At 37.6% G+C, this 19,680-nt stretch overlaps 1 protein-coding gene across 9 annotated transcripts in view; it reads right to left on the bottom strand.

The window, feature by feature from the left end:
* Window positions 1-19,680, bottom strand: part of TTLL7 (tubulin tyrosine ligase like 7) — a 131,155-nt gene that overhangs the window by 63,787 nt on the left and 47,688 nt on the right. For 6 of the 9 annotated variants that reach the window (XM_030572990.1, XM_030572991.1, XM_030572995.1 and 3 more), the window contains 7 exons: window positions 14,859-15,036; window positions 14,512-14,643; window positions 10,483-10,604; window positions 9,714-9,781; window positions 5,570-5,728; window positions 4,463-4,679; window positions 604-768 (listed from right to left, as the gene is read on the bottom strand). In XM_030572990.1, coding sequence (XP_030428850.1) covers window positions 604-768; window positions 4,463-4,679; window positions 5,570-5,728; window positions 9,714-9,781; window positions 10,483-10,604; window positions 14,512-14,643; window positions 14,859-15,036 — 1,041 coding nt within the window. Of the gene's footprint in view, window positions 1-603; window positions 769-4,462; window positions 4,680-5,569; window positions 5,729-9,713; window positions 9,782-10,482; window positions 10,605-11,679; window positions 11,948-14,511; window positions 14,644-14,858; window positions 15,037-19,680 lie in introns of those variants that run through there. The other 3 variants (XM_030572992.1, XM_030572997.1, XM_030572994.1) reach the window with 2 other exon arrangements.

The raw sequence follows: 19,680 nt of genomic DNA, 5'->3' as shown, positions 1-19,680 counted from the left end.
GTCTAGATCTGTCATCTGTGGTTATGGAAAGGTTGAACAAATGATTGCTATACTTTTAAAGCAGTCTGAGGGAACTATATCAACAAATCCATTTTAAGGGATTTAAGCATAAATTTAGCCCTTTGTTTAAGCAGATATTGAAAATAGCATTAAGTCTAATTTTGCCCTGCCTTATATCTTGGGCAACTCTAGTCTTTATTAACAGTTACATGACATATAGGTCAGGGCAGAGTCTTCTCCAGATTTATCAATGTCTCCCTTGCTATTCTTATTACAATTAATTCACTCTGTCCTACATTGTCTAGCAAAATGACTTCAATGCTAATGTTGCAGAAAAATGTCTTTCCATAAAGAAGGCTAATTCAGTCTGAAAGCTGTCCTACTTATAAGCCTTAAAAAAGGAAAATTAAAACAACAGTTTCCCCTTAGCACCAATTTACAGTATGTGCTTTGTGGTGCGCATTATTGAGAGCTCGGATTAATAACGCTGCAATACAAATAGTGGTTTCCATGCAAAGTCTAGAGATGACAGGTGACATTAATTTTCTAAATTGATATGCTGTATATACATAAATCATTGATTGCACATTCATTTTATCTTACTGAAATATCACTCCAGAATTTGGAAACATCAAGATGATTTGTTTGTAGAAACTCAGTAAACCATTTTATGGACCGTTTACTGCCTTTATCTTCTGTTTCATCCCGTTCAAAGTGCTCATTATGTTTATTCACAGAGTAGTTGGTTAGATGCATATACAACTGGCTCTGCAAGCAGGAAAAAGTAACAGATATCTCATAAATACAGATCCAGAATATGTGGTTCAAATTAATTTAAAAAGAAAACCCAAGTAACTGAAATATAAGCCTTTTAATGTTATATAAACCATGACATACTGTAATAGTTATTTTATTTCTATTAAATATATGAATTCGTATTTTGAGTTTCATATGACATTTATTGAAATAAACCCACAGTTCAACTATCATTACATGAAGTTCAGGTATAATTACTCTTGGGAAGACTTTATATACTGAATGTTACAGCCCTGATAAAGCAAAGAACTTAAGCATATGCTTAAATTTAAGCCAACTGAAGTCAATGGGACTATTTAGAATAAGATTACCTGCTTTGCTGGACTGGGGCCTAAGTGTGTTGCCAATCTTTATATGTCCATACATAAACAATAACTACAGACGGGGCCGGCTCTACCATTTTTGCTGCCCCAAGCGAAAAAAAAAAAGCCATCCGGACTGTGCCACCCCAAGAATGGACGGAATGCCGCTCCTTAGCATGTGCCGCTCCAGGCACGTGCTTCCTCTGCTGGCGCCTGGAGCCATCCGTGACTACAGAAAAGTATCTACAGAGCAGTTAACAGACAGAATGGTTACATCCCCACTATCAGAGGTGTTTGTAGACCAGGAAAATGCTACTGAGTACTTGGCCACCTGTCTCATTCGGAGACAATCCTCCTTTCAGTTTTCACTATACTCTGTTTATGAGAAATGTTCTCATGATGAAGATCTGGTTTATCTCCTTAAAAATATCTACTACAATTGAGCTCTATTCTGTCACCCTTGCAGTTGTCAGTGAGGCTCTGGATTGGCGGCTAGTACCCAGACATTACAGGCATCGAAGTTCCAAGGCAGAACATCAAGAACATGTAGCCCAATAATGTTTGTTTTTATTTCATATGGAAAAATGCAAACAGAAGTTGATTCATGTTTTCAGTTGTGTTTTGCCATTGAAAATGGAATTGAACTGATCAGACTGAGAGCCTGAGGGGGATACTAGGTGCACACACAAGATTAACTAGGAGATAGAAGATTGAATAAAAGCAAAACCTGCTTTCAAAAGAAGGACACAAATTCGAGGGTATTTTCAAAGTAACATTTTTGATGGTTAACAGAACTTGTTTCCTGAGGAACCATTTTAACAAGCCTAAATTTAACAATATATTGCTTTTCCTTTAAAGGCCATTTTATAAGTCACTGATTTATGTGTATGTTCTTCCAATGTAAGCATTAATCAGCCTTACTGGGGCACTACCACACAATCTGTCTTATCTTATTGCTTAATCAAGGGCCAGTAGATGTTGCTACAATTTTTCTGCCCCAATTCCATACTGATTTGATGGAAAGGAGATAATTCAAGCTCTCCCCTGTCATACTGTTTATTTCACCACAGTTACTTTTATCTGAAAAACGTAATAGCCTAATTTCAGGATAGCTGACAATATACTGGATTAACACTATACAAAATGGCTTTCTGCTATGGTTTCTAATTTCTGTTGTGAGAATCAGATCAAAGCCCATAGTCTTGCCTAGCCACAGATGTCATCTTTCCATAAAATACCAGCTATCCTAATTTAATTGTTTTGCAGATTACGGGGAAATAAAAGCCTTTTCAGAACATTAGTTAAATTGTTCAACAATCTTCGCTCTAAAAATTTCTGGATTTTTAGATTATTAGAGATGAGCCAGGCCACTCAAAAGCGCTTCAAGTAATTGATGAATTAGGGCATCAGCAGATTTCAGAAAAGACCAAAGAGCTGTTTTATAAGGCCCAAACTAAAGGAAAACAAGTCCTTGCATGATAACAATGCTAGAAAAGAGAATGCTGAAGTAGGCAGAACCAAAAGAACTCTGACAGTTCTCCACTTCACTTGCACAGTCACAGAGCATATTTCAGAGATACTGGTGGCATATTAATGCAAACAATATTCAAGGCAACTAGTTCTGAATATAAATTTTGATAATTACATGCAAGAGATGAGGGCAGCTTGATTTACTGATGAATATTAACAGAAGCAATGCACAAAGTAACTTCATGCAACATCTTATAAGAAATCATATAGCCAATGCCTTAGCATTTGAAAATAGTATCAGGAGATGAAATGTGAGATAGATCACCAACTGACAAACAAAATATTAAGGGCACTGCTGTTGTTGTAAATAAAATACTAAGGGCACTACTCCCTTAGCAATGGTCGCTGAAGGTACAATGCCTGCAGAAGCTAGGAACAGGGATAATGTCTCCCAGGGGACTGAGACAAGTGCAGTTACTACAGATAGAGTATGTGCTCTTCCCATTGCAATCCTAGGGCAGAGGGGCAGTGCCAGGATTATGATCCATCACACCAAACACTTTGTCCCTGTGAGGCAATAAGTACTAGTGGCAGCAGCTATACATCCCAGTTTTAACATCAGAGCACACTGGCTGACAAATTATAACTGTGTCCTCCACCAGAGCAGTGAGAGGGGAGATGGGGAAGGAGGGCAGAGAGGGAAAAAAGACTCTGAACGCACTAGCACCCCAGCAAACCCATACTGAGACAGCCATCATTTGGCCCACAAAATGTGCATGGGTGTGGAATAAGGAAGCTGGCATGACAACAGGTTCCCTATAAAACAAAGTAGTGCAAGAACTGAAATCACTTATACCTGGGATGCCTCAAAATTACTTGCTTCTCAGTAGCCACTCGTATTCTGTTCTGTGTCACACTGTGAGGGCCCGAATACTGCTACTGTTCACTTGGAGACACAATACAGTGAGTAGTAGAATTAATATGTCTCTCTCATGATTTGGTGCGCTCCCCCAAGTGTGCAAGTGATCTTCTACTGTCTCACTGTAAAGCAGCCAAATATATATTTCCACAAGCAGGTACATGTGAAGTGGCTGTTGCTATCGGGCTCTTCTGTTCACTCCTCTCTTCCACTGTAGAAACCATTCCCCTGTAGACCACTGCTCCTGATAATACTTCCCCTAAACCCACAGTAACCAGCCCTCACTTGCAGTGATTCTGACTCCTGACTGCAATGGAAACCGTTATCAGATCACGAACCAGCTCTCTTTTTCTGATCCCTCTTCTGCACAGCTTCCCAGATCCCTGGCTGACACACTGGAGGGACTGATTCTGTGCCTGTTCAAATCAAAACTCAGACTTCCCTGATGCAGGATAAGGCAAGAGATGCCCCTTTCTCACCACCAAAGACAAAGTATTGAATAGATATAAATTCAATATAACAGACATTGATGGGATCCACTTTAGTTCTCCTTGGTCTAGGTTTGAAGGTTAATAATTGTTTCCTTTTTCTCTCTTTTTGGAAATAAGTCTTTTGGAGACAACAGAAGAAGCAGAATAGTTTGAAAATTATTATATAAGCAATGATATGGAACTGCAGAGCCAACAATGAGTTAAATGTCTCGAAGGCTGTCTTTTATTTTAACTTCTCATTTACATTCTGAACTTTAAGCTGACAATGGAAAGGCCCTGCCTGGCAAATATAAAACTAATTCTTGATTTGAAAACCTAATCTAAATGATAGGTTAATATGGACATTTGTCTTCCCTTCTCCAAATGCTAATCTTGCTATGTATCTGACATTCCTTCACTCATCCCCTCAGAAAATATTTAGTGCTATTATTGCAAGTGATACATTGGGACTAGCATCCACTTACCAAATTAGAGTCACTGGGAGGATGGTACTTCTCTGTGCCCATTCTCACAAGTCCATCATGATATAAAAATATTTTTAATGGATCACAGGATGTTACCAGAATATACACTCGTAAATCAAACTTGTAACCTTCCATAAGAAATGGTTTGTCAAGATATTCCTGAACAATCAAGTGATCCTGAGCTTGTAGTTTTTCTCCATTTCTTATCAGAGAGATTCTGTTTAAAACAAAGGTTAATTTAAAACACTGAAATTTGACACAACTCTTTGAAGTACATCTTCATAGCTGACCAGTCAGAGAACCATCTTAATTCCATTATCTATGTAGATGTTTGTGTATCTTATTTGCATGGTACAGAAATATGCCATTCACTTACATGCTTTTATTGCTTCCTGTACTTTACAGTGCTACAATGGGATGAAAAAAATCAATGCACCATTTAAAAATAACTTTCTGCTCCTATTCATCCGACAAGTTGGAATAATGGGTTTCCCTCTGCTGTTCAGAAATGCTAGACAGAGTGAACAGCCACTGGCTTTTAAGATTATTTCTTGCCATGCAGCTCTAGATACTGGCTCCTATACTTTCTTCAGCTCTTCTGCCCCAGATCCAAGATTCAGTGCACTTCACTGCCAAACTGATTTCAGTGGGGCTACTTGCAGAGTAACATGATTACAGGTGGCAGAATCAACCCTCAACTCACCTGGTTGTTCCTGTAACATCCCATCCCATAGATAGAAGAGTATATTGCCCATATGTATTTTCACAAAAAGGAATCCTGATCTCAAGTCCTATATGAGCCCCTTATCAGCAAAAGCTTTCTGTAACACAGAAAACAAAGCTCCCCTTTTACCATTTCCATTTAGCCTTATATCTTAGCTGTTACTGGTCTGTAGGCCTTTGTCAAAATGTGAGTCTTCTTATATTGACACTACTATTCACATATTAAACCTTTTGCTAACACAGTTTCCAGGTAATGACAGTAGTTTGGGATAAGACACACAAAAGTTAAGATTTAATCTCAGACGCCACCCATTATTTGGAAAAATAATTTTAAACGTTTCACCTTTGTTTAGATAACATGAATAATCTATTCAATCGACCTACCCATGCCCCATTGCACCATTAGCTGGTTTGACTATAAAAGTTTTCTGTCTTCGCTTCTTCTTCAGTTCCTTTACATAGTTCTGAAATTGCATATATTCTGCAGGGAAGATCCATGTTCGAGGAATAAAACTATACTCCTGAGGCTGAGACTTGATCATTCTGCAAAAAGGAAAACTGAGTTTAGAAACTTTTTTCAACCTTCAAATTTAAACCTGTTACACGTCAGTCTACAGGACTAAATTGTATTCTGAATAGGGACTCTGAAAAGCAAGTTTATTGACAAAATAGAGTACCAAGAAAACAAAGTCCAAAACAGTTAAGAATAGTTGTCTATGATGAATTAATTGCAAACAATCAGAACTATAAAAAGGGCTATATTGCATTTTTGCATATCCTCATGCATGAATTCATTTCTCCAAAAAGATGTGGCTCAATTAATAAAAATCCTTGGTGATATGCTATGCTTCCTATATGAAAGTATACAATGTGATTAAGATATATAGCAGTTCATAGATCCTTCTCCCCTTCGCAGAGACATCCTCCTAATCATCACATTTTGGTGGCAAAATTTTGGCCATATTTTATCCCCAGTGCATTGTTTTAATTTCATTTTTGTGCCACTCTGGGATGCTATCATGGTATGTTTATACTGAAGATACTCATAAGAATACATCTTGACAATTGTGTGTGTTTGGGTGGAAAAGAGGGGAAGGAGGGAGAGTATATATTTCTGGTATATATATTAGTGAAATAAAGGTCAGAAGGAACCAAAAGACCTAAATTCATGTCTTCAGGATGGAGGAAGAAGTGTGGGTGGTGACAGGGAAGGAAGAGGACCCAGACCACAAGAAGTTTATCGCAGCATTGCCCAAACTGGAAATTATGATACCCAAAAGAAGATACAAAATGGTACCAGGAAGTCATGAGACATTGGACGAATATGAAGAGAAAAGAAGGAAATGCAAGAAAGCCACCACTAGAAGGTTTCAAAAGTTCACACTGCAAGTTGACACATCTGAAAAGTGTGAATGTGCAGAGGCCGCTCAAAGAAGATTTGGGTGTTTCAAAAGTAAATTGGCAGCAGTATATGACCCAAACTGATTTTTTAAAAATAAATATAACATTGTGCAGTGAATTCTCTAACATATTACAGATTTAGTTATACTCTTACTTTGCCAATGAAAGCAATAAGGTCAGGATGCTTTGGATGTAAGTGGACTTACAGTTTCATTTCAGTCCAACTATGAGAGACCATAAGAGACTTCTAATTGCCTTTTGGTAACAGAAATGACAGAATTACCAGGCACATCTGCAAGACTAGGACTGGAGCCAAAATACTAAAAATATTGGTACAATAGACACACTGTCACTGAATCCATTGGCTAAGTATACAACAAACATTACAGAAACCTGCTGCATTCTCCTTTCCCTCCAGATTTACTCCTCTGTATCTCTATACACATCTCCACTATGCATAACAGTTTAGAACTTTAATATCGTCATCTTTTTTTTTCTTTAACTGTGCATTGCCAATAAGTACAAACCCCCTACAGCATTTAATAAAAGAATATTTGTAATAAAAAAGATTGCACTCCTATAGGGAATTTCATCTGAACATGTCAAAGCACTAGCACATATACTATGCAAGTTTGGCCAATTATTTAGGTTTTATGAGGGCTAACTATCAGTATTTTTCTCATGAGAGGTATTATACTGATTTTACAGATGGGCAAACTGAAGCAAGAGGTTAAGTGATTTGCCCAAAGTCAGTAACTAAGCTTAGAATATAAACCTTCAAGAGACTTTTCAGAGAATTGCATGGGGTACACGTAACTGCATATAACTCACAATGGTGTTTGAGAGACTCATGTGATTAAATCTCTAAACAATGCACTATGTTCTTCTGAACCTTAATATATAATTACCATCTTTTTTCTCTGTGTTTATGAGCAACATATTTAGCAAAACTTGCTACCAGATTAATATGTTGCTTTTCTATTTGTGGCTAAGCTCCAGGCCTTTATGTTATTGTGAGGATAAAGTTTTATTCTAAAGCTTTTCTCCTCCGCTTTATTTACTTGATTGCTTGTTTCCTTTAAAGAAAGGATTTAGAGATAACACTGTGTTCTGGACATTTGCTGCTCCTGTTTTCAAAATACAGTACTCTATTTCTGCTTGCTCTGGTGCCCCATTGTATCAACAGAATACAAGAGCTGTATTTGTATTGTATTGCAAGCATGACTATCATTGTATTGTATTGCAAGCATGACTTGCATAATAGAGCAAAGAAAACAATAAAAAAAAACTGAGCAACATTCCAGAGCACTGTTGAAAAAAGGTAAGCAAAGCTGAGAGGTAAGATCATAAACAAAAGCAGTTGTGCATCATTCTATCCTACAATTAAGGAAACAAGGGAATAGAAGAGACTGTATGCAGCAGAAAAGCACGAGGCCAGAAATAAGAATTCTGTACTATTATATACATAGTCACAAATATTAACACAGAAGAATAGCAATCAGGAACCAAACCCTCCACTCTACACATTGTAGTATTCCCAGCCGCATCTCACAACTCCCTTTAACTTTAGATACAGATTTGCCTCTTCCACAAAATGGTCTTGAGGTATGGCACTTTGATTACTGTAAATTATTAAGATTAAATGTTGACTCACAATACTGAGGTCATGGAAAATAGGCTAGACAAATAGAATTACAGCAGGGATTAATTTCAGTAAAGTTACACCAGAGATATATTTGACCCAAAAAAATTTCTGCTTAAGAAATTGAACCCACATTATTTACAGTTTCTTGTAGCATTATCACAGACATCATTTTGAGACTGCGTCCCACACTTGGGCTTCAGCAGGTTGAGAGGCAAGTTCTCAGCCTGAACCAGATATTATAAATGATAATATAAGCACTTTATTGCTCTACATGTTTTTTTGAAAATCTCAGACATGAAGTAGTATGACTAACATAACACTGCCCATCATGCTGGTCAGTACTGCTTCATTGTATACTGTCTACTTTTCGTTTTACACTTCGATTGTAAACCCTTCAAAGCAGAGAGTGTCTTTTTGTTCTGTGATGGTACAGCCTCTAATCCAGTGTATCCTGATCCATGATTTGGGCTCCTAGGTGCTTTGGTAATACAAATAAACAACAGTAAAACAGGAAAAGATATGTAAATTTCCATGAAGAAAACAGACATAGTGTAGGTCAAATTTTAGGTCTAAAGATTAACAGTACACTGTATTTTTAAATTACTTTGAACTAATTTACTGTACATATATCAATATATTCACAAACCTTTCTGTACACATTTGGAAAGCTCTTCTTTATCTTAGTAACAGGCTGATTAATCACCATTTAATATTCTTTTCTTATAGGTTATACTCATTGGGCCAGATCCTCAGACAGCATAAATCATTGTAGCTTCACTGATTTCAATGGAGCAGTGTCAATTTACACTGAGTCTCTATTCAGTACCTTGTATGTTTTTCAATAATAATAAAAAAAAACCAACTGACATTTTAGAAGATAGTCCATAGAAGGGAAAGACTAGTTTCTTAATAAGATAGATAGATAGATAGATAGATAGATAGATAGATAGATAGATAGATAGATAGATAGATAGATAGATAGATAGATAGATAGATAGATAGATAGATAGATAGATAGATAGATAGATAGATAGATACAACTGCTTGTTATTATAAATAGATAATGTATTACTAAGTTACTATACATCAATATATTTGAATACTATGTCCCCACTACTCCTGTTTCTGTTGCTAAATCATGTATACGCAAGTGTGCTTAAAGCACGTGTTATAAAACATGTAAAGTCCCAATCTTGCCTTGTGTGGAGCATGGACAGACTACTGTGCCTTTGTGAGCCTCGGTGAAATCAACAGGACAGGCATAGAAGTCCGTCTATGTGCTACAGCATGCAGGATAGGGGCCAACACTACAGAGAACCTCAGAAATGATTTCATGGGTCTGTTATTGTACCCTGTAGAAATAAACAGTTCTCATAAGAGATAATTCAACATTGTACAACATCAACAAAACATGTTTGAAAAGTGACTGAACTTAAATCTGCATTCCAAATGCCATTCCTAGATTAGTAAGAAGTAAGTTACTTGGTCATGTTTCTTGCTAAGAAATCCTTCCTACAGATCTCTCCCATTCCTGGAAAATGGTTGATTCTCTGGAAAAAAAATGTGAACGTTGGTATTTTTATGAGTTTCGAGCACAAATATTATAGACAAACATTTCAAACAATCAATTAAATTAGTATCAGATTACACATTAATTGCTAAAGACTGTTCTAAATTATGCTCGATATCCTAGAGAGTACTCTAGATGTTATGGGCTGCATTCTCCTTTCCCGCCAGATTTACTCCTATGTATCTCCACTGACTTCAGGGCAAGTGAGAAGAGAATCAGATCCTTTTACTCAGAGTTATAAGTAAACAAATACTGTTGTTACAAACTAATGTTAAAAAGGAAGGAGATGACTTACAGACAAATACTAGGGAAAAGGGCTCTGATTATCTAACAATATACAAGCTCATATCCAATTTATCCTATAGATGTTTCTGTAGTTTGAATGAAACACTCAATCTCTGATCATTCACTCACAACAGGCCACTGGCAAGCAGAAGCACTCCTAGAACACCAAAGATGTTGACACTAAAGGCCAAGTGATACAGAAACTTCATACTGGGAAAACAAGATAGAAATTAAGAATCCTTAGTATCAAAATATTTGGTGCAGCTGGTGTTTCTGCCTTCTAGTCTTGTGATGGGTGCAACCGACCCAGGAATACCAAGTGATTAATTCATGACTTCAGAATGGAATCGTTTTTTTAAAAACTGATTCAGAAACATTAAGTATGTTGCATGTTACCTGGTAGTTTCGGAGCTCAGCAATCTTGTCTTGTTGCACAGCAGAATCACTCCAGATGAGATTAGCAGTCTCATCTTCATCTCTTGTCTTCAAAAACCCCAGCTCATCTATTACTAAACGAACTACACAAAAGTGATACATTTAAATATTTTGAAACAAATCTTCCAAATGTAAAACATAATATTAATTTTCAGTACAAATTCACCCTTGGCCACAGAACAATATTAGCATACAAGCTAATGGAGTTCATATTGTTCCATTTATGATAATTTGGACAGTCTCCATCTGTCTATTGCATAACTAATTATAGTGTCATTGTAGCTGGGAGCAAAGTGCAATCTGCAGTGGGAACTGCTAAGAGCTTCTAAATTGTACAAAAATAGCTTAGTAACAATCCACTTAGTCTAAAATCCATTTGAGTCTATCTTTCTAATTACATATGTTAATTTTACAGCAGCAATGACTATAGGTGTCACTGAGGCCAGCAGACAAGGATGCTCCTTAAGTCAAGGGTCTAATACTTACAAATACAAATTGGTGCATTGTTCTAATGTAAAAAAATAAGTCTAAGGATGTGCCACACATAAGTAATGTTGCAGGAGAAGAGATTTCCCTGAGTGTAAGCATGATTTCTTTAAAAACTGTTCATTCAGCAATCTGCACAATAGACTTGCTCTGATATCTTCTCTCCAGAGAGAGACTGTCCAGTTTCTGGATTTGAAGCTTGTGACAAAACTTGGCCTAGTGGCCAAAGTGCCAGCTGAGTATTTGCATGGCTATCAAAAGTCTATATAACTCACTTAAGATTAGAAACATTCAGTCATTTCAACAGCCAAAGACCTTAACTAATTAAAACCATACAAGGCAATCTCTAGAAAATTCTATAGAAGGTTGTGTATTGCTATATGAACATTTTACAGAGACTGGATTTACAGGTAGGGAGCTTTAAAGAGCTTCCTACTCATAGTCATTCAGCAATTGGCATAAGTGACTCTTAGCAATAGCTCTGAAAGATATACAATATCCCTACTGACCTCACTGGGTGTTAACACTGAATCCCAGTGATGAACATTTAAAGTACCAAAATTTAAGTGATCTTATTGCTGATCAAAAACATGCAAGAAAAAGGAGTGGCAGCAGTCATAGTATGAAGATATGCACAGTACACACAAGGGAAGTCAAGACCAGGAAGCCTACCAGGGCTCAGAAGCTGTGAGTGGCAACTCATTCTGGTATGGGATGCAGGCAGAGCTTGGTCAGTAGGCAAAGTCTGGAAGAGTGCTGCTATTTTTCCCCTTCCCATTGATTCATAGTAAATGTCTCCAAGAATCATGACCAGAGATAGATGATGCATCCATGCCTGTTGGTCCTCCTCTTTCTTTGGATTAGCTGTTTAACATGAGAACCCTCCTGTTGGCTCATGGTGAACAAATCCATGACTAGAGTTTTCCCAACTGCAGCAAATAGTCTTGAATGCAGAATGGGCCAGCTCCCATCCATCCTGATGGATTAGGGTCTGCTTACACAATGAAGACCACAATTAAAAGAAGGACTAGATCCTAGGCTGGTTTTAGAGTATTCTAGATTTATGATAAACTCCAATGATAAAAGAAGAGAAACACGCTTACTGAACTGCAATCTGGACTTTGGCTTCTAACAACCAGTCATCTAAATATGGCTGCACTTCAACTCCTTCCCACTGAAGAGCAGTCACTATGAATGGAAGAGGATATGCTGTTATATGCTACTGGGGCTACCTGCTGTTGAAATTCTTGTATCGGGTGGAGGAGGATTGTTCTGTCCAAAGACTTCATCAGTCTGCCTGCCCAGACTGAAGGAGAGCTGAAGGCAGTATGCCAGAACTCAGCAAACCATGGGATCCAGGTCTGTCTCTGCTTGTGCTAGAAGGTGAAGGAGTGAGAAGGGAGCTGGGAAAACTGGCTCCATCATACCAAGTGAGAGTAAGGAGGAATTGGCAAGGGAGTGAAGAAACAGGATTGACCTGCTACCATTCCTTGAGCAGCTGAGAGGCTTCCTTTCCCAGGGAAAAGGCAAGAATCTAACTGATGGAATGTGGAGACACTGCATATGCAAGCTGCCATTTTGTACTCTAGACTCAAAAGTTGCATTATTTTAAATGAAGAGCTAGATTCACAAAAAGGACAGAGAGAGAGGCTGTCAGTGTTGCAGCACCTAACTTTTAGGAACTCTGCCATCTATCCGGAGTTAGTCTCCCAGGCTCCCTGTACAATGCCTGGGGAGAGTTAGGCACCTAAAAATGCACATATAAAGGGAGCACCACCACGGGCATCTTTTAACAGGTTTAGGGGTGCTCAGATCAGGCTTCAAAGGCTGGGGCTTAAGCATAAGTAAGGTGCTGAGCTGCTGGGAGGTGTCAGGACTTAGGTAGCTGCGCACATGGTCAGTGCTGAAATTTAGGCACCTAGAAGATTTTACCAGTGAAAATGTTGGTATCTAGAGACTTTAAGCACCTACAGGGATAGGCAGCAGTTGAGTGGTGGTTTTGTGAACGCCAATTGTGCCTAAATGTTGGACTTAGGCACTTGAAGTTTAAGTTAGGCACCTACATTCCAACTGTGAACCTAGCCCTCATAACTGTGCAGCTGCAGTGGGTTGTTAAGTGAGAACACTGGGAATCTAAATTAAATTTGTCAACTGTTTCAATGCTAACCAGAGCATTCTAGAAAGGAGAGGGAGAATCATGCTATAGAAATTTCACAGTCTGAGTCACAGTTCATTTTCCTATGCTGGCTCAATACATCCTCTTACTTTTCCTAAGCAAGGAGATATGTCTAGCAGAGCACCAAAGTCCTACCAAGGGAAGAAATCAAGCCCAAGGAATGCAGAACCACCCTTGGATGTATCTGAACCCCAAATGAAGAGAAAATAACCCCACAGAGCCCAGCAGAGTACATATATTTTGATCATATGCACCATCATCTGTGGATAGAGCTTATTTTGCAGAGAGATTTCAGAACAATTCCACTACTACCTTTTTTCTTCCAATTCAAACTCTGGGCCCATAGAAGACACTGGACCATCAGTCCACATGGGTAACAAGCTGAACAGGCCTCACAGATATCATAAGGTCCAGAAATAATTTTATACTCTCCTAGACCACTTCCTGAAATTCTGATATAGGTTGATGGAGATATAAGGAGACAGGGGTTTCCCACCTGAGCCATACACTAAGGAGACCTCCATTGGCAAGGAAATGCTTTGTATCTGGAGACTGGCCCATTTGTCTCTGGAGAGATGTCAGAGAAAGCCTACTATGAAGATTGCTACATGAATAGGAGAATATATTTTTAATATAGTCATTGTTCAGTTTTCATCAAGTAACAGCAGTGGCCACCACCATCTCCAAAAAGCTAAAATGTCATTCCCAAAAACTTTATTTTTAAATCCGAAGCTAAGAAATAGTAATCTAGTTTTGTATTTCCCCACCTCTCCCCCACCCCACACACACTTCATGAAGCCATGTATAAAATTAATTAGCTTCAAGTGTAAGAAATGCATCAACATGATTAGTTTCTTAGAGATACTTATATGTAATGATTAGAGAATTTGACATTAAAATCTTAATTAAGTAAAAAAAGGTGTAAGTTCTAATTATTTAGCTAAACTCATAATTGATATTTTTTCCTAAAGCTTTATTATTTGGTTGCTGATATTTTAATAACAGGCTTAATCTTGAGTAACAAACAGGATTTATGGTGCACAAAGCATGCAAGACCAGTAGATATATATTATAACACAACATAGAAAGATTCCTGTGTTTAAAAAGAAAACGAATGGCATTAATTCACTATGGGCCTGACCCAAACTCCATTAAAGTCATTGGGGTCTTTCCATTACCTTCAGTAGATTTTGGATCAGGCCGTACCACAGTGAAAGTTCTCTTTCCTTCCTGATTCTACTTTTTATTTTACCCCTGCAGTCTGATTTCAAACCCTTTTCACACACACCAGTAGCTATTAAAAATAAGCAGAATCTGTAGCCTCCTACCAATTTCATATTTTGTGCCAGCAACGTTTGCAGTGATGATTCCATTCTTTTTCTTCTTTCTGACTTTTCTTTTAATCGTGCTTTGGTAAGGCAGTTCTGAACTCAAGGTCAGACAAGAGGTTCCTTGGTTATCTTTGAAAAATAATGTTTATAACAGTCAACGATACCACAATACATAAAATAATGCACCTAACTGAAGAACCATAGTACAAAAGCAATGTGAATTGCTAGTCAGTTAAGTATTAGTAAACTTTGATTCAGACTGATTAATAGTTACAAGCATGTTGAAACACCATCATTAATGAGCCATATTAAAAATAAAAGAGTTCTATAATCAATTTGCCTACCTCCTTCATTAGGCAAGGATGGCATTATAACATTGGGCTGCACAGACCCAGGTGTCCGAATTCTGTTCCAAGTACTCAGAAAACCATGAAGACCTTCAAAGTCAAATGATTCAAAGCCTGTGTCATACCATTTCCATCTCTGATTTTGACGACTGTCAATTATGGAAGAGACAGGTATCTGCATTAAAAAGGATTTCATTATAAAGGAATAACTGATAAAGCGTAACTGCTATAGAAGCACATTTAAAACTGTTTCTTCCTTTTGTTTTTGGCAATGTGTGTACCCAAAACTGATGATTAAGCCTCTAAAAGTAAACAAGTTAGAAAAAATATGCCAATGTATTCATCAAAATGCAGAAACCCAAAGGTAGTTTTCTGTTTAATTTATGGTAAATAAAGACCTTTTAGCTGTCTCTGTTCTTGAAAAAGGGGTTATAAGGTTTCACTTATTACAGTTTGTCTATCTAAGATGTTTACATGATTTGTTATTAGATTCAATAACTGGAACTTTTATCCTCAGCAAAGTGCACTGAATTCCTGGTAAGTTCCAACCATACGAAAATGTCAGGGTTTTAAATAACGTAGTGCAATATTATGCATGCTCCCATCACCATGAGGGGAAAAAAGTGAGACCATTTGTTGAACATTTATTAAATCAGTTTCATATAACCTGGGACCACAGACACTAACATGCTGTCACAGGGTGACTGGCTCCTGTGACTGAAGTACGTCCAGCACTCTTGTGCCATTGCAGGTGTAACCCACTGCATCAATTAAGGGAGTCGGACTTTTTCTGGGCTATAAATGGTCAAAAGGAATTTCAGTGAGAACAAATCTGGAAGGGGACAGGGATACTGTGAGAAAGAACTTGCTCAGGAAGAGAGAGCCACAGAGAAGCTGGAAGCAAGACTGCCGACGTTCTCTGGGAGAGCTGACAGGGACAGCCCAAGATGTGAGCTGGGGACCTGTTGTGTTGTTGTTAAGATGGACAATAAAACTGCATCAAAGAGATGACGGGTATGGCAATGAGTCATTTGGCAGCTGGGGAAAAGCCCTGCCTTATCACACATGCATTAATTCTAACTTGTTAGATGATGATGCAGATTTCAAAACTGTTAGATTGATCATCATAGTGGACTATAGCCTTCGTGTCATTATGAGAGGATTGACACAAACTAAGCATGGAGCGGCGGAGTGAGTCAATTCTCCCTAGCAACTGAAAAATGCCCTTTGTGCTGATCAGGTCAAAAGCCTTTGTAAGATCTAGGGCAGTCATATAGAGAGGTCTTCCTTGTTCTTGACATTTTTCTAGCAGTTGCCTTAGCGTGTCAGCTGCACTGACTCTTTGGAAACACACATTAAGTAAGAACTTGTAATCTGTTAAAAGTTTACTGGCCGCTGCTTCCCGCAGCTCCCATTGGCCAGGAACAGCAAACTGTGGCCACTGGGAGCTGCAGGAGGCCATGCAAATGCAAACAAACTGTCTGGCAGCTTGCCAGCAGATATCCCTGACGGGCTGCAGGTTGCCCACCACTGGTTTAGGTTGTTTAAGTGCCTGAATTCTGTATTTACATATTTTAATATGTTTATATTTCTTAAGAGTAACCATAACTCTGAATTTCCTGGGTTATTAATGCTTGTTTTGGGAATAATCACAACAACCTTATAAAGTACTCTTTTGTTTTACCCTATATGACTGATACGTACTTTCTACCTTACCTGCTTCTTAGTTTATTTTTGGCCTTTGAATACTGTATTTCTATAACATTTGAAATCTCACATACTAAAGTGTTTTTAAAAATCTGTCTATACACATCAAAATGCCTGGCAAAAACTTTAAAAAATCAACTCTGAATCAGGATCAAATATTGCCCTAAATATTTTACTACACTGGCAGCATGCATTTAGTCATGCTTCCATATCACAGAAAAAATAAGAACAAAAAAAAAGAAGCTTTGTTTGGCAAAATGCCCCCCAAAAAGTGTTTCAGATTTAAAATTCATGAATTCTGCATGGAAAGACAAATAGTTTAAATTGCTTCTATAATTTTTAAGTACTTGAATTTCTTTCATGCAATTATGAATGTGGTTAAAGGTGTTTTGGGATGGCTTTATATATAGTTTAAGTATGTTGTATTTGCACAAACACTTTAAAATAGCTGTAAGACAATGTGAAGCACTCCTGCTTTGTTTGATTTCAGTTAGGATAAATGTGATGACAAACCACAGATTTCTAAAGCTGAAGCAATATGCAGATGTTAAGTCACACACATTATACAGGGAAACCCCACTATAACGTGCCCCGCAATAACATGAATTTGGATATAAGGCGATCATAAGGTGGCTCCAGCCGCCCCAAGCAAAAAAAAAAAAAAAAAAGTGGCCAGAGCGCCGCAGAAGCACAAAAAAGAAACGATTATAAATATGCATGTATTAATTCTCACGTTTAAATGTTATACATGTCTAATGATATGTGTTACTCTCTGCATATGTTCCTAAAAATTTTCCTGTCTTACATACAAATATGGAGCGCCAAATTTTGAAGGTGCAGCCCATAGTGTTTACTTTGTGCTAATGACTCTGACATAATTGATAGCCCTTTAACAGAACAGAATAGCTTCAGAACCCTTGCTCACATCTCTTTCCAAATGACAGGCTAATGACATCTTCACTTCAAAAGTCAAAGGGAGTATGGTACAGTGCGTACACAACTATACAATTTTGGTAGAATTTTTCTGTTTGGGAACTAGATGGCTCAGACTGGCACGAGGCATCTCTCACCTCTAAGCAACCCGTTCAACTCTGCTCAAGTCAGCAGTGACCAAAAATGTATTCAAATTGGTGTCTGGTTTCTCCTTTTGTTTTATATTTTTACAGAGGAGAGTAGGGGTATTTGAGAAGATATGGTAGAAGACAAACTGCCTTACCTAATTAATAGGAGTTGTCTCTCATGTTGATAATTAAATACAAATTTTCATGAAGGGAATCCATTTAATAACTGTTTTGCTCTTGCTTTTGTTCTTGTGTACAAACTACATGGCTTTTTAAAGATCTTTTACAGATCTATGCTCAGATCTGTACAACAAACTACACATGTGCCAAGATGGGCATTCAGATGTACTCTGTGTTGGGAAAAACAGAGGCCAAAGAGTCATGACACTGCAGCAAAATAATTTAAAAGGGGTATTTTGCTATTATTAAAACAACATATCCCACAAATGATGAAATTCTATCCAAAAAGTCTCCGAGCCTAGATTATAAACAGAAATCTTAAAACAAATCACTCAAATAAAAAATAGAGAGCAGGCACAGTAAGGCTTAAAATACATGACTACTAGGCCAGGGGGGCTGGGGATTTCCTATAATGCTTCCTACTCCCATTCTTCATCCATTGTATTGTAGTTTAAATAAATTACAGAAATAATTGAAACCAGAGTGATTATACTGTGTTATTTTGACATATAAAATATGCAGAATTTTAAAATATTGTGCACAGAATTTTGGTGCAGAATTCCTCTAGGAGGATAACAGGTTAACCTCCTGTTTTAAGAAGTTTATCTCATCCAAAGTCTTTTGCTTTTCAACCCAGGTCAGCTGAGATCCCCTTGACTTTCCATTGACTTCAACAGTCTTTATATCAGGCCAAAAATGAAAAGAGGGCTGATGACTAGTTATCCGCTCTTTTGTCTACAGTTAAAGAATAGAATCCTCACCTGTTTAATGTAGCAGAATGGATAGAAAAAAGTAATACCAGAATAAAAACTGACATATCAGCACACCTCAAACATTTTTAGTCAGGTGCGGTCCTACAACTAAGCTCATGTAACACATTGACACTCGGATAGTAAACAGTTTCAGAATGTTCGATATATATTAAATTCTTCTAATTTTGCTAAATTCTGTAGCTACAGTGAGACAGTACAATATAACACATGAATCCAGGTATGTGATGAGCTAATGTTATGTTAAACTGACTAAGTCTTATTGCTGCTGTGTAACCTTTCAGCCCACATGAGTCAAGGGCTCTAAAGTTGTACACCTCTAAGGCCTGTTTAACTCTTAATAAACAAAACACTCTGATTAAGCAATACTGGAAGCAGAGGTTTAAAAGAAAATATTGCTCAATGTTCATGTATATTTGGGGGAAAGATTATATATAATTTAGCACAAACTAGTATCTGATCCAGATTGACTAGTTTTACCATTCTGGTCGGGTTTCAAAAAGTGATGGAACATGGTACCTGTCACCTTAGTTATGAAAGGAATGCTTGTTTGGGGGAAAATAAAGATGTGTTACCTAAATAAGGTAGAATGAGCTCTGGTTGGAGGTGAGACTTCCTTGGGAACTCACACACATTATACATATAACATATTAAATGTGTACACAAATATTAACCAGAAATAAAAAGTATGTACAATACCTGCAATTTTGGAGTGCTCACACTTTCATGAAAGCCTTATCTTTTGTACATCCTGTCTTTGTGTTAATATTGTTTTGGTTGGTTAGTTTTTGCATGTAAAATATTTGATGGCAATGAGCATGTGTCCTCAAGGGGGCACAAAGGGGAAAGTTAGGAGCTCTGCAGTGACAAATGTTGTGACGTATACTTTTCACAAGTAAACGCTGCTCTTATAAACTACACTGCAATACTCGCAGCATATCAGAGATCAGAAACAGGTACAAAAGTAAGATTAGTCCTTTCAAGATTGCCCTGAAGGATAGTTGCCCCTCCATGCATCCCTTTTCCAAAAGGGCTCTTCCCACCCCTTAACTAGATCTGAAGTACATTTTTTTGTTGAAAGTTGTGTTAAGCCTTTTTAAA

Source organism: Gopherus evgoodei, chromosome 8, assembly GCF_007399415.2.
Source record: "Gopherus evgoodei ecotype Sinaloan lineage chromosome 8, rGopEvg1_v1.p, whole genome shotgun sequence".
Taxonomy (NCBI): Eukaryota; Metazoa; Chordata; order Testudines; family Testudinidae; genus Gopherus; species Gopherus evgoodei.
Note: the sequence above shows the minus strand (reverse complement) of the source record. Positions and strands in the feature narration are given on the sequence as shown.